The sequence below is a fragment of the Mustela nigripes genome, chromosome 17 (assembly GCF_022355385.1).
Source record: "Mustela nigripes isolate SB6536 chromosome 17, MUSNIG.SB6536, whole genome shotgun sequence".
Classification (NCBI taxonomy): Eukaryota; Metazoa; Chordata; class Mammalia; order Carnivora; family Mustelidae; genus Mustela; species Mustela nigripes.
This window is the reverse complement of record NC_081573.1, coordinates 8,511,356-8,523,445: the sequence shown is the minus strand read 5'-3', so window position 1 is coordinate 8,523,445 and position 12,090 is coordinate 8,511,356. Positions and strand designations below refer to the sequence as shown.

Sequence of the window (12,090 nt, the reverse complement as noted above, 5' to 3'; positions counted from 1 at the left end):
TAGAAGAGTGGGTCCGGCTCGTGCTCGCTGCCGGGCCTGGTCAGAGCAGACACTCAAGGATGGTCTGTGACGGAACAACAGAAGGAGTGCGCAGGGCAGACAGGAGGGCCTCGGCCCTGCTGGATCCCGTGTGAGGTCTGTAAATGCGTCTGTGTCACCCCGGACGGTGCGAACAGGAGCTTCGCAAATGCGCCGCCCTCGGGGGGCCTTGTGCAGCAGAGCCTGGCTCCCGGGTGGCCCGTTCGGTGTGTCCCTTGTGAGGGCACTGTGAGGACTGTACAGCCAGACGAGGTCCGCCCTTTTCTCTCCGGCTGGCTACCCGACCATCCTGACGGCGAGCACAAACCCCAGAGACTGAGCGACCCCAGGAAGCCTTGGGTCAGGGCGAACCGTTTGTGACCTCTAACGTGGCTCAGCAGCGACCGGGGGTTTTCTCTGCCCAGAGCGTCGCATTCATTTCATCTGTTCTTGAACAGCCATGGTTCAAAATTCAAGTAATTCAATAAGACTGTGCAAGTCCTCAGTCTCCTGTGCACCCCTTGCCTCCCTCTGCTGCCCCACCCCCCACAGCCATCGCCCTCAAGCTCCCTCACTATTTCTCTCTTGCGTAACCTCCGGAGCTCCCCCAGACCAGCCCGTACTGCAGTTGCTTGGTTTTTCAGTTTGATGTATTTTCTCTGGACTTTCCCCTTTGGAAGAGAGAACCCCAACCCAGGAAGGCGATTTTGAGGAGCTAAATATTCAGTGTTTAGGTGCTTTGGAGCACGTGGCTTATTGGCTTTGGAGTCCTTTTCCCCTTCCAGTCCAACTTCTTGTTTGGATCAGTCGTGGTTGTATGCTTTTCCTCCCTCTTTGTCCTTGAGTCCACTGTCTCCTGACTGGCAGCCCTGGGGATCTCTCTCCATGCTTGCGTTTCAGCAGATCGAGAGACTCAGTCAGCGGCTCCCTCAGAAAGTTCCCGTTGCCCCACCATGAATCCCGTATGCCCGCCTCGCTTTTGTCTCCTTGTGCCTGGGGATTTAGCTGCCATCCCTCTGGCTGTTTCTGTGCGGGGCCTCTGCTTGGATGGGTTAGGCCTTCCCTAATTTCGGGGGTATAAAAATATCCCAAATGATGATAATTTTTTCGTTGTCCTCTGTAGTAGACAAAAAAAACAGTTGGTGAACCTGTATCAGCCTCCACGGCTGGTCTGGAAAAGTCCCCTGTGGGTGTCGAGCCCTATTCTATGAGCGTGTCTGTGGGCTGTGATCTCTGGGATGATCTGCCCAGCTGGCATCCATTGGCGGGGTCTGTAGGCAGAGGCGAGCACAGCCAAGTGTGGTTTGCACGGGTAGTCTCCACAGCCACGGTCCTCTGAGTGGCATGGAGCAGGGATCCTGCTTAAATGTGCCTGACGCCTCAGAGGTTGCCTTGGCCGTGACCCAGGGGAGCGGCTGCTCACTGGCATCCCATGTGCCCCCGATCGACGCCACTGTTCTCTTCTGTGGTTCGGCCTTTGGTGAGCATGGTCTGTAGCAAGGTATGGTTGAGGTCACAGCTATGGTCAGTGTGACACATGTTGACGTGGTCTGCAAAGGAGGATCTGCAGCCCCCGGATCCGAAAAGCCCACTAGGATCCTCCAGGCCTCCTCCTCCCGTTTCTCAGCTGGGACCTCTTGGAGCAGGACGTGAAGAGACTTCTAGCTGGCCACACGCCGAGTCCAGAGGGAAGAACGAGAATATGGGATTAGAGAAGCCCCGTTTCTCCCCAAAGGGCCCGTAGTCAGTGCCTCGAGCAGCATGGTCCCATAGATACAACGCCAGCCCCGCACATCCATTATGCACTCTAGTTAGTGGCCATTGAAGTCAACATGTTGTCATTTCAACACATAATCAGTGTAAAAAATTAGCAAGATACCTTACATTCTTCTTTGCATTAAGTTTCGAAGTCCACTGTATGTTTGCCCTCACAGCAGATCTTGGTTCGGACTAGCCACATGGTCAGTGTCCGTAGCCTCATGGGGCCACGACTTTACTGGCTGGTACAGTTCTAGAAGCTGTAACTGAGAAAAAGGTGATTCTTCCCCCTGACAGAAACCAGGTCCACCTCATGTTGCAATCCAGTGTGAATGCTCCCCAGTTGTAGAATGTTCTCCACTTGAGCCAAAGCCTCTCTGTTCCTGGGGCTGGGCTGCGTACAGCTCCTCCCTTCCCCAGACAGCCTCTCCCAGGTGTGGAACAGCAGCAGAGCGCGTCCTCCTGCAAGGTTTCCTCCAGGATGCCCACCCTCTGGTGTTTCCTGTGCTCCCCGGAGGTGGGGGCAAGGTCTCGCATGAACAAACATGGTAGAAGTATGGGGGGTAGCATTCATGTGAACAAGAAAGAGCAGCACGCCCTGGGCTGAAACTGAAGCCCAATTTCCGGAAGCATTTTTGAACTTGAGCTCATCCATAGACTCCAAAAGCCCCGAGTCCTGGTTCGGAGTTGGGGGTTGGTGGAGGGATCTGGTCCCTGTGATTTGCGGAAATGTGACGGGGACGCTGGGACAGCTGCCTGGCCTAGCTCTTCACAGTGGTCCTGCCAAGAGGGGGCCATGCTTTGAACCCCCCTCCCCAGAGGAAGGACTAAAGCTCAGGGAAGTGGCCTACTCACCAGCGTCCCTCAGGGAGACAGAGCCAGGATGTTACCCTGGAGCCCCTGCTCCTGGCCAGCTCCCTTTCCCATTTCCCCACCTCTCCCAGCCTCAGAGGCCTTGGTTCATCTTAGTGTAAGGAAGAGCTGAAAAGTACCAGGCTAGGGTGGTGGAGGGGAGATGGGACATAAGCAAGTACTGGCCTCCTTTTCCTGGCAGGTGTTGGTTGGCAGGGTGGCGGGGAGCCTGTAGTCCACCTGGCCCCTGCAAGAGGAAGTGCGGCACACTACTGGCTCAGGAGTCACTGTGTGGCATTTCTCACATTGGTGGCTCGGGCCTTGTCCAGAGCTGTCCCCAGTTCTGTTATTCATGGGTTCTACTTGTCAGTTGTGGGGTTCACAGACTGGAGCAGGCAGAGAGCAGACAAGCCAGCTGATGGTAGGTGAACTTGCATCTGGGATAAAAAGTGGAGAGGGCAGGGGCACTGGGCAGCTCAGTGGGTTAAGCCTCTGCTAAGGTCGTGATCTCAGGGTCCTGGGATGGAGCCCTAAATTGGGCTCTCTGCTCAGCAGGAGCCTGCTTCCTCCTCTCTCTCTGCCTGCCTCTCTGCCTGCCTGTGAACTCTGTCTGTCAAATAAATAAATAAAATCTTTAAAAATAAAAGTGGTGAGGGAGATGGAAATGGTGAGTGGGGCGGGCAGGGAAGCCTGCAGAAGAGGAGCAGTTCATCAGGGACCGGAGGGCTTTGAGGGAGCCCACTGGGAAGGTTCTGGCCATGGTGGATGCATGCCAGGTGGATGCAAAGGCCCAGGGCTGGCAGATTTGAGGAAGGAGGTGGGCGAAGAAGGATAGCAGTCCGTGGGGCCGTGGTGAGCATCGCAGATGCCCTTCTTGGGGAGTGGGAGCCTTCTGGGACATGAGCAGACACTTTGTTTAAGAGAATGGTTGTTTGTATGGAGAGCAGGTCGTGGGGACAAGAGTGGCCACTAGGAGTCTGGTGAGGACTGTGGCTGTTGGGAGAGGGACGCCATGGCCGGCCCGCGGTGGGGCCCAGTTGGTTGGAGGAGTGGTTGGAGGTGAGTCGCATGCTGCGGGCTCTCCCCTGAATGGCCGATGGAGTGTTTGGAGCAGATTCTGGAGAGAGGAGATGCCAGGTTTTTGCCTGGGGCTGTTGGGTAGGTGTTGGTGTCCCTGCCAAGATGGTGAAACGGTTGGGATGAGGTCCAACAGGGCTGCTCAGGCTCTCCGGCTCCTGTTGCTGTCCCCTTGTTTTGGGGTGCAAGAGTGCAGCCAGGAGATGAGTGAGTGGCTGGTGCCAGCTCTCCTGCCTGCCCTCTTGCCTCCACCTCTCTCCCACAGTGATCAACAAATACAAGCGCCGGCGATTCCAGAAAACCAAGAACCTGTTGACGGGAGAGACGGAAGCCGACCCAGAAATGATCAAGGTGAATGTGAGCGGGGCTGCGGGGCCTTGGGCAAGCCTCTGGGCCCTTCACAGCCCCGCAGCCAGCCCCCAGGGTCCCCCTTGGGCGCTGCCACGGAGCAGAGCAGCTGTGGAGGCTGGGTCACCGGCAGGGGCGCACTCTCTCTGGAAGCTGGGTGGGAATCCAGGCCAACTCTCAGCACAGGGCGGTTCCGGGCGAGGGCGTGGCAGCCAGCAGCCATACAGCAGGTGCTTAGGTGCTTCCCAACAGCCCCGGGCGAGAAGGTCCTGTCACTGTTTTCATCTTCAGACAAGGAGACTTGGCCCAAGTGTCACATCCAGGATGCGGTGGGCCCCAGAGCCGGCAGCTGATAGTGGGCCCCAGGTCCGACAGGGCTGCTCAGGCTCTCCGGCTCCTGGAATCCTATGTGGCAGGCGGGGGGGGGGGGGGCGGCGGGCTGTGAGGTCCGACAGGGCTGCTCAGGGCCCCAGGGTCCGACAGGGCTGCTCAGGCTCTCTGGCTCCAGGAATCCTACGTGGCAGGCGGGGGGCGCTGGGCTGTGAGCCTGTGCTGGCACTGAGAGCCTTCCTTCCTCCTCGGCGAGGGGAGGGACAGGATGGGAGGCGTGGCCCCCAAGCACAGGCGGGTGGGTCCCACATCTGTGCTGTCATGAGGCCAGGCTTCGCAGCCTGGCATGTGACCCCGTCCACATCCTTGGGCCTCAGTGTCCTGCTCTGTTAGGTGGCTGGGGGGAGGGCGTGGGGAGATGCTGTGGAGGCCGGCCTGGGGATCATCTGGGGTAAGCCCTTGGCCGGCTGTCACTGTGGGGCAACCGTCACTGTGGGGGTTGCCCTTCTGCTGTTGTAATGTCACGGGAGCCCATAGGGAGAAGCGGGAAGGTGCCTCGGAGGCCTCCCTCCCCCAACCCTGCCTCACCCCATCTTCCCTCAGAGGGCTGAGGACTACGGGCCCGTGGAGGTGATCTCCCACTGGCATCCCAACATCACCATCAACATCGTGGACGACCACACGCCGTGGGTGAAGGGCAGTGTGCCACCGCCTCTGGACCAGTGTGAGCCCCACCCTCCGGGCCCCAGCCCTGACTCCCTGTGCAATCTGCCTGGGTCTCTACCACTCCCAGGCTCCCTGCCTGTTCCCCTCCTGCCCCCCTGGCACTCCTCTGTTTCTCCTCCCCGTCCTGTCCTTCCTGGTGACCTCCACACTGACTCCCGGGTGCCCAAACCCATCCTCTGGCCAGTCTCACCTGGCCCATGAGCTGTGGCTGACTTTGGAAGTCAGGACGGCGTCTCTGAGAAACCTGGATTCCTAACTTCTCTTAAAAAACCCTGATATGTGGCCATTGCAGGGCAGCTGTGGGTTGGAGCCGAGCCACAGACAGCCCCTTCAGGTGTGGCCTGTCTGGCCCTCTCTACCCTGTCCCCTCCATGGAGGTCAAGCAGCTCTTCAGCTCCCTATGGTGTAGCTGAGAGGCGTCCCCTGTTCTCTGGTCTCTGTCAGAGGTCCCCAGGGACATCTGAATCTGCCACCTTTGGCCTTGGAGGCCCAAGGGATGTCTCCACCCAGTTGGGTGCCAGCGGCCTCCGGCCCTGCTGAGCGGTGCCCCTGCCCCACGTGCCCGCAGATGTGAAGTTCGACGCCGTGAGTGGGGACTACTACCCCATCATCTACTTCAACGACTACTGGAACTTGCAGAAGGACTACTATCCCATCAACGAGAGCCTGGCCAGCCTGCCGCTCCGTGTCTCCTTCTGCCCACTCTCGCTCTGGCGCTGGCAGCTCTACGCTGCCCAGAGCACCAAGTCGCCCTGGAACTTCCTGGGGGACGAGCTGTATGAGCAGTCAGATGAGGAGCAGGACTCGGTGAAGGTGAGGCCGGACGGGGGCTTTCCAGCCCCTTTCTGGGCTGCACGAGGGGAAGGGGAAGTGGCCCGCCAGTAGCCTGGGGACCTCCAGCCCAACCTCCCTGCCCAGTTTCACAACCTCCCGGGCCCCCTCCCCACAGTAGGCCCCGGCTGGCTCTGGCGGTCCTGTCTCTGAGGCTTTCTGGGGACCTCCTTGTCATCCTTATCATGGCTTTTCTATTGGCTCAGCCAGGTCTTCAGGTTTAGAGCTGCATCCCTGTCCCACCCCAGCGTGTCTCCACCCCAGCCTGTCTCCTTGACCCTGGGCTCTGACTCCCGAGTCTTGGCTCTCTCTTGCTGCCTTGAATATCATCTGTTCCCACCTTTCTATTGGCCTGTGACTGTGATCTGGAGACTCGTCTGTGCCTCCCTGAGCTTGTTTTCGGGGCTGAGTTTCCAGTCCTCACCCTAGCTGTCTCTTCATCTGTCTCAGTCGCCCTGCCTCTCGCCCTGTCACTGTCTCTCCACCTCCCCACTCACCCCCCGCCTGTCTGCACAGCACTCGCCTGGCCCTCCGTGCCCCAGGCCTCAGGGCCTCTGGGATCTATGGGAAGGAGAACGGGGCTGGCTAATGAAGGTGCCACAGTGGTCAGCGCTGGGCAAGGGCACAGCCGTGCTCACAGGCCTCGCCCCCCACCCCTACCTCCAGGTCGCGCTCCTAGAGACCAACCCCTACCTGTTGGCGCTCACCATCATTGTGTCCATCGTGCACAGTGTCTTTGAGTTCCTGGCCTTCAAGAACGGTAGGGTGGGATCCTGGGGCCAATGGGAGGCCATGGGGGGCTGGGGATAGGAGGGTGGGGGTGGGGCTTGCCCTCTATGTGGGGTCTCTCAGCCCCACTCTCCAGAGGCCTGAGAAGCTGGGGAAGGTAATGGCCTTGAAACTCCCAGCCCAGAAATTCCCATCCTGCGGGTGTGGTGCCAGGGAAGGAGCTGGCCTGCTGCTCTGGCAGAGGCCGGGATAGCGCCACCAGGAAGCAGGGCCGGGGAACTCCAAGGCTGCGATCAACAAGGGAAGCCCCCGAGCTGCTCCTGCTGCCCTGCACAGCAGGCTTTTCTTTGGGGGAGGCCCCTCAAGGTTGAGTGCATGGGGCCCACCTGAGTGGGGTGGTGACAGCCCTGCCCCCAAAAGGCCCCTAGGTTGCAGAGGCCAGCAGTGCTGATGGCCAGCATTTGAGGGGGGCCTGGCCAAGTGCCAGGCATTTTTCTTAGCGCCCTTGTGGGTCAGCTTTTGGTGTCCCCATGGCCCCACGAGGATGCATGTCATTGCTTCTGTGCTTGCAGGTGAGGAAGTGGAGACTCAGAGAGGCTGGGTAACTTGCCCACAGTCTCACACCTCCCAAGTGAGGACCTCCTGGGACCCAGGAGGGGGCTCTGACACCCACTTTCCCCCTCTAAGCCTGTGTGGGCCACTGCGTCCTTCCCTCGAGAGGCACGGGTCTCCGGGAGGCCTGTTGCCCTACAGTTTGTGCGAGCAGCAGCCCGCATGGGTGTTGGCATTATTAAGACAATGCTGCTGCGATCGAGCATTGCCTTCCAGAAGTTGTTAACATCCAACCTGGACAGTAGGCGGTGCTGCCCACTGGGAGGGAGGGAGTTGTGAGCTGGGCCTGGCCACGCCTGCTGACTTCCAGCCAGGTCGCCTGCGGTCCCACTTCCTCCTGAGAGACAAGGGCGCAGAGGGTACGGTCCCTTGCCCGAGGTCACCCAGTGGGGGCCTGGGCCGCTTGCGCCTTTACACCCTGTGCTTGTTGCCTCCCTGGTCTGAGGCAGGACTCCTATCTACCAGCCTCCAACAGAACTCCATCTCCAGATCCATTCTTCCCAGTCAGGACTTGGGTGGGGGCTCTAGGAGTGTCCCCCTGAGGTCTCCTCAGGGCTTGATGGTCTGATGGGGGGTGGGGCAAGCCTGCTGAGTGTGTCAGAGCTCTGGAATCAGAGTGGCTGGGCGGCCTTGCACACGTCGCAGAGCCAGCCCTGTGTGACCCTGGGCCTGGCTCCACTTCCATAAGGCAGGCATTGTGGTAGGCCGGCCACCGTGGCCGCGGGAGTTGGACAGCGCTGGTACCTGCTTTGGCCCACAGGACGCCAGGGCTCAGAGAGGGATTGCCTGACCCTGTGGGTGGGGTTCCACCAGGGGCACGGGAAGGAGTTCTGGTTGGGGACCAGACGTCAGGACCTTATCTGCACCCCAGGAGTGTCTGAGGTCCTTCTGGATTTCAGAATGGTGGGCTGGAGGAGCTGGTCTTGGAAGTACACGTCCCAGAGCCTCCTGTCCAAGGGAGCATGGCACCAGGTGGACAGCCTGGTTCTGGGGTCGTGAGCACCTGGTTCATCCAGATCCTGCCAGGGCAGGCTCCGCAACCTGAGGAATGGGGCTTCCTTGTCCAGCCTCTGCTTCTGGCGTGTGGCAAGCACAGGACATGGCAGGGGCAACCGTCCCTGTCCCTGTCCTTGCAGCCACCATCCTGTCGACTGCTCTGGGTGGCGCCTTTGAGGCAAAGACTCTTCATGGAAGGGGGTGGTGGTGTGCACCCCACCCCCTTGGCAGACCCAGGGCCATGTTGGGGTTCTGAGGAGGACGGGACCCAAGGGAGCTGCTGTTGGCGGGAGGGACTCAGAGGTGCCCCAGCTCGGCTTCACCCCAACCCTTGCGCAGATATCCAATTTTGGAACAGCCGGCAATCTCTGGAGGGCCTGTCCGTGCGCTCCGTCTTCTTCGGCGTTTTCCAGTCTTTCGTGGTCCTTCTCTATATCCTGGACAACGAGACCAACTTCGTGGTCCAGGTCAGCGTCTTCATTGGGGTCCTCATCGACCTCTGGAAGATCACCAAGGTCATGGACGTCCGGGTAAGGCCGGGCCACTGTGCTGTTGTGGGGGACGCTGGGGGCTTGGAATGGGGGTTGTCTGCCTCAGTCAGACCCTGGAGCTGGCCCCTGGGGGTTTCCCAATGCCTGTCGCACTCCCAGGACCAAGGGGATTTTTGCACCAGGGGATTTTTTGGGTCACTCGTGGGGCAGGGGAACTGGGAACAGTGAGGAAGGGCAGGGGCTGGAGCTGGCGTGGGAGTGTGAGCCAGGGTGGCAGCTGACCACAGCCTCCCTCCCTATCTGCAGCTGGACCGGGAGCACAAAGTGGCAGGACTCTTTCCCCGCCCAACCTTCAAAGACAAGTCCACGTACATCGAGTCCTCGACCAAAGTATATGATGATGTGAGTGTCCCCCACAGTGGGCCCCTGGGAGGGTCTCCAAGCATCCACACACCCCAGACCAGGAGAGGGGCAGTGGGTGGGGTCTGAGGCATCTGCCTGCCGACTGCTGGGCCTGTCCATTCTTTATGGCCTGGGTCACACCCTCCAGGGTTCCAGGCCTGCTGTGTATACTTCCTGTCCAAGTCCAGAGTTCCCAGGGCCACCTGGAAATTCCCCTGGTCTGGCCTGCCAGACCAGGTGTGGGTGGGTGAGGGTGGGAAGCAGGGGTGCCAGCCCCGCCCTGTGCCCCACAGATGGCGTTCCGGTACCTGTCGTGGATCCTCTTCCCGCTCCTGGGCTGCTATGCGGTCTACAGCCTCCTGTACTTGGAGCACAAGGGCTGGTACTCCTGGGTGCTCAGCATGCTCTATGGCTTCCTGCTGACCTTCGGTGAGCAGCCCCCCGCCACTCTCAGCCCTCCTGCATGGGCCAGACTCAGCAGCACATGTTCCCTGGTCCACACTGGGTGACACAGGGGGCCAGCTGGGGTCCTGTCAGCCTGGCCCTGCCCTCCTCATGCTCTGGTCCCATGCAGGAGGGACTTATCCCCAGACAGGGACGACCCCGGGTGGGCAGGGGTGGCAAGTGAGGAGCCTCGGAGGGGTGCCTGGCCTAGTGGGCTGGGGAGGACTTCCATGAGGCCGTGCGAAGTGCGTTTCAGTCATTGTCCTCAGGGCCCCTTCAGAGTAGATGAGCCTACAGGAATGTTGCAGCACGTGGCAAGTGCCATGAGGGGCTGAAGTTAAGGGGGTTTTGGAGACCTCTCTTGGGAGATGGTATGCACATCGAGGCCCAAAAGATGCCCGGGGGGCTGGTGAGGCAGCGGCGGTAAGATGTGCCTGGGCGCGGGAGCTGCTGGGCGGCCAGGGCAGCGCCAGAGGACAGCACAGGGACAGAGGCCGGATGTGCAGTCAGAGAGGTTGGGGGTCAGGGCACCCCTTCCTCTGCTCACGGGGCTCCTGCCGTCATCACCGCAGGCTTCATCACCATGACCCCGCAGCTCTTCATCAACTATAAGCTCAAATCTGTGGCCCACCTGCCCTGGCGCATGCTTACCTACAAGGCCCTCAACACCTTCATCGATGACCTGTTTGCCTTTGTCATCAAGATGCCCGTCATGTACCGGATAGGCTGCCTGCGGGACGGTGAGGGCTGCGGGGCAAGGGGGGTGCCTGCTCTGGCCTCAGGGCTCATTCTGGGGCTGCCGGGCGGGCCCCTTCCCTTCACACAGCCCCCCTTGCCCCGCCCCCAGATGTGGTCTTCTTCATCTACCTCTACCAACGGTGGATCTACCGCGTCGACCCCACGCGGGTGAATGAGTTTGGCATGAGTGGCGAGGCCCCGACGGCAGCCGCCCCTGTGGCCGAGGCCCCGACAGCAGCAGCAGCAGCAGCAGGGGCCCTCCCACCCCCACCCGCCCCCGCCCCCGCCCCCGTCACAACCGCTGCTGCCACCAGGGAGGAGGCCTCTACGCCCCTGCCCACCAAGCCCACCCCAGGGGCCAGCTCTACCAGCGAGCCCCAGGAAGCCCCTCCAAAGCCAGCAGAGGACAAGAAAAGGGATTAGCCGCCCCTGGTCCTCCTCTTCCGCTCCGGCTCCTGGTGACCATCACCCCTCCCCCTGCTGCCCCGGCCCCCTTCGCCTCCCCTCCCTGTCGCCCTTTCCCTGGACAGATCGGGCCAGGGCGGCAGGAGGCCCCCCTCGGGCCGGAGCCCAGCGTGTGTTGCAGGGGCCGGGGCAGGCCAGGGAACGTTGTCTGTGGAGGCGCCGTCTGTCCGTATGTTCCTCTGTGTTTCTAGCCATCTCACCCTGCCTGCCCAGCACCATTGGGAATCATGGTGAAGCGACGTGGCGCTGCCGAGATGGGGGGGCCCGGCGGGGGAGCGGCTGGGGCCCCTATGTGGGACGCCCACGGCCATTTGTCATCTTGTCCCTTGTCCCCTGGCCATGCCCCTCCTCCCAGACCACCGCCCTTTAACACAGTCTGGATTTAATAAATTCATATGGGTGTTTAACTTAAACTCAGCAACCCCACTTGTGCCTGCCTTCCTCTGCCACCCCCCGGGAGATAGCTTCACCCGGGCTGGGGGTGGCTCTCTTTGGGTTTGCGAGGGAGACCTGCAGGGTGCAAGACACAGCAAAGTGGGAGACAGGGACCCTCGGGGCCAGGCCCTTCTTACCCTTTTCCCCTCCCAGCAGCCTTCTGAGGGGCTTCTGTAACTGTCCCTATTTTGCAAATGGGAAGCTATGCACTGGGGCCTTCTTGTACAACAAGGCTGTGTCTGGCCAGCCGTGGCTCAGTGTCCTGCCTGTGCCCACTCATTGTCTCCTGGCCTCACGAGTAGACACCTGCTGTCCTGATCATTTCCCATCAGAATGTCTTGTTCAGTGGGCCCCACACACTGGACACATAAACCTTGCTTCTCTGGGCCTGTGAGCTCTCTGGCCAGGGTGCAATAGGGGTATCAGGGCGAATCCTTAGGCAGAGGGGTGTGCCTGGCTGTAGAGCTCTCGACCTGTTGGGGCAACCTGAGCATCCTCGGGGCTGCCTGCCCTGAGGACCTGACCAAGACAGTGCATGGCGCGTGCGTCTTCCCAACTACCTGGGTGCTGGGACTGTTCACCCACTTTATAGATGGGACTTTTATAGATCTCTGGGTGTCCCTGTGTTCCAAGGGGCAGGGACCCCGCGTGTCCAGATTTACTGTTCTGGGAGGTGGCCTCATCAACACTGTTGGGAGAGGAGGCCCCGGGGCTGAGGACCACATCAGGCCCCAGCTGCCACCCTGCCCTGCAGAACCCGGTGGGGAATCCAGGAGCTCCTGGGAGGCATTAGCACACACAGAGCCCCGAGCCCCAGGTGTACACACACAGGACAACG

At 60.6% G+C, this 12,090-nt stretch overlaps 1 protein-coding gene across 1 annotated transcript in view; it reads left to right on the top strand.

Moving 5' to 3' along the window:
* The window catches only part of CLPTM1 (CLPTM1 regulator of GABA type A receptor forward trafficking), a 28,762-nt gene extending 17,532 nt beyond the window's left edge, over positions 1–11,230 (top strand). The window contains exons 6-14 of the mRNA XM_059382174.1: positions 3,971–4,056; positions 4,987–5,107; positions 5,678–5,922; positions 6,607–6,700; positions 8,617–8,807; positions 9,075–9,170; positions 9,464–9,599; positions 10,187–10,354; positions 10,462–11,230. Coding sequence (XP_059238157.1) covers positions 3,971–4,056; positions 4,987–5,107; positions 5,678–5,922; positions 6,607–6,700; positions 8,617–8,807; positions 9,075–9,170; positions 9,464–9,599; positions 10,187–10,354; positions 10,462–10,775 — 1,451 coding nt within the window. The 3' untranslated portion in view covers positions 10,776–11,230. The remainder of the gene's footprint in view (positions 1–3,970; positions 4,057–4,986; positions 5,108–5,677; positions 5,923–6,606; positions 6,701–8,616; positions 8,808–9,074; positions 9,171–9,463; positions 9,600–10,186; positions 10,355–10,461) is intronic.
* The last annotated feature ends 860 nt before the right edge of the window (positions 11,231–12,090 follow it).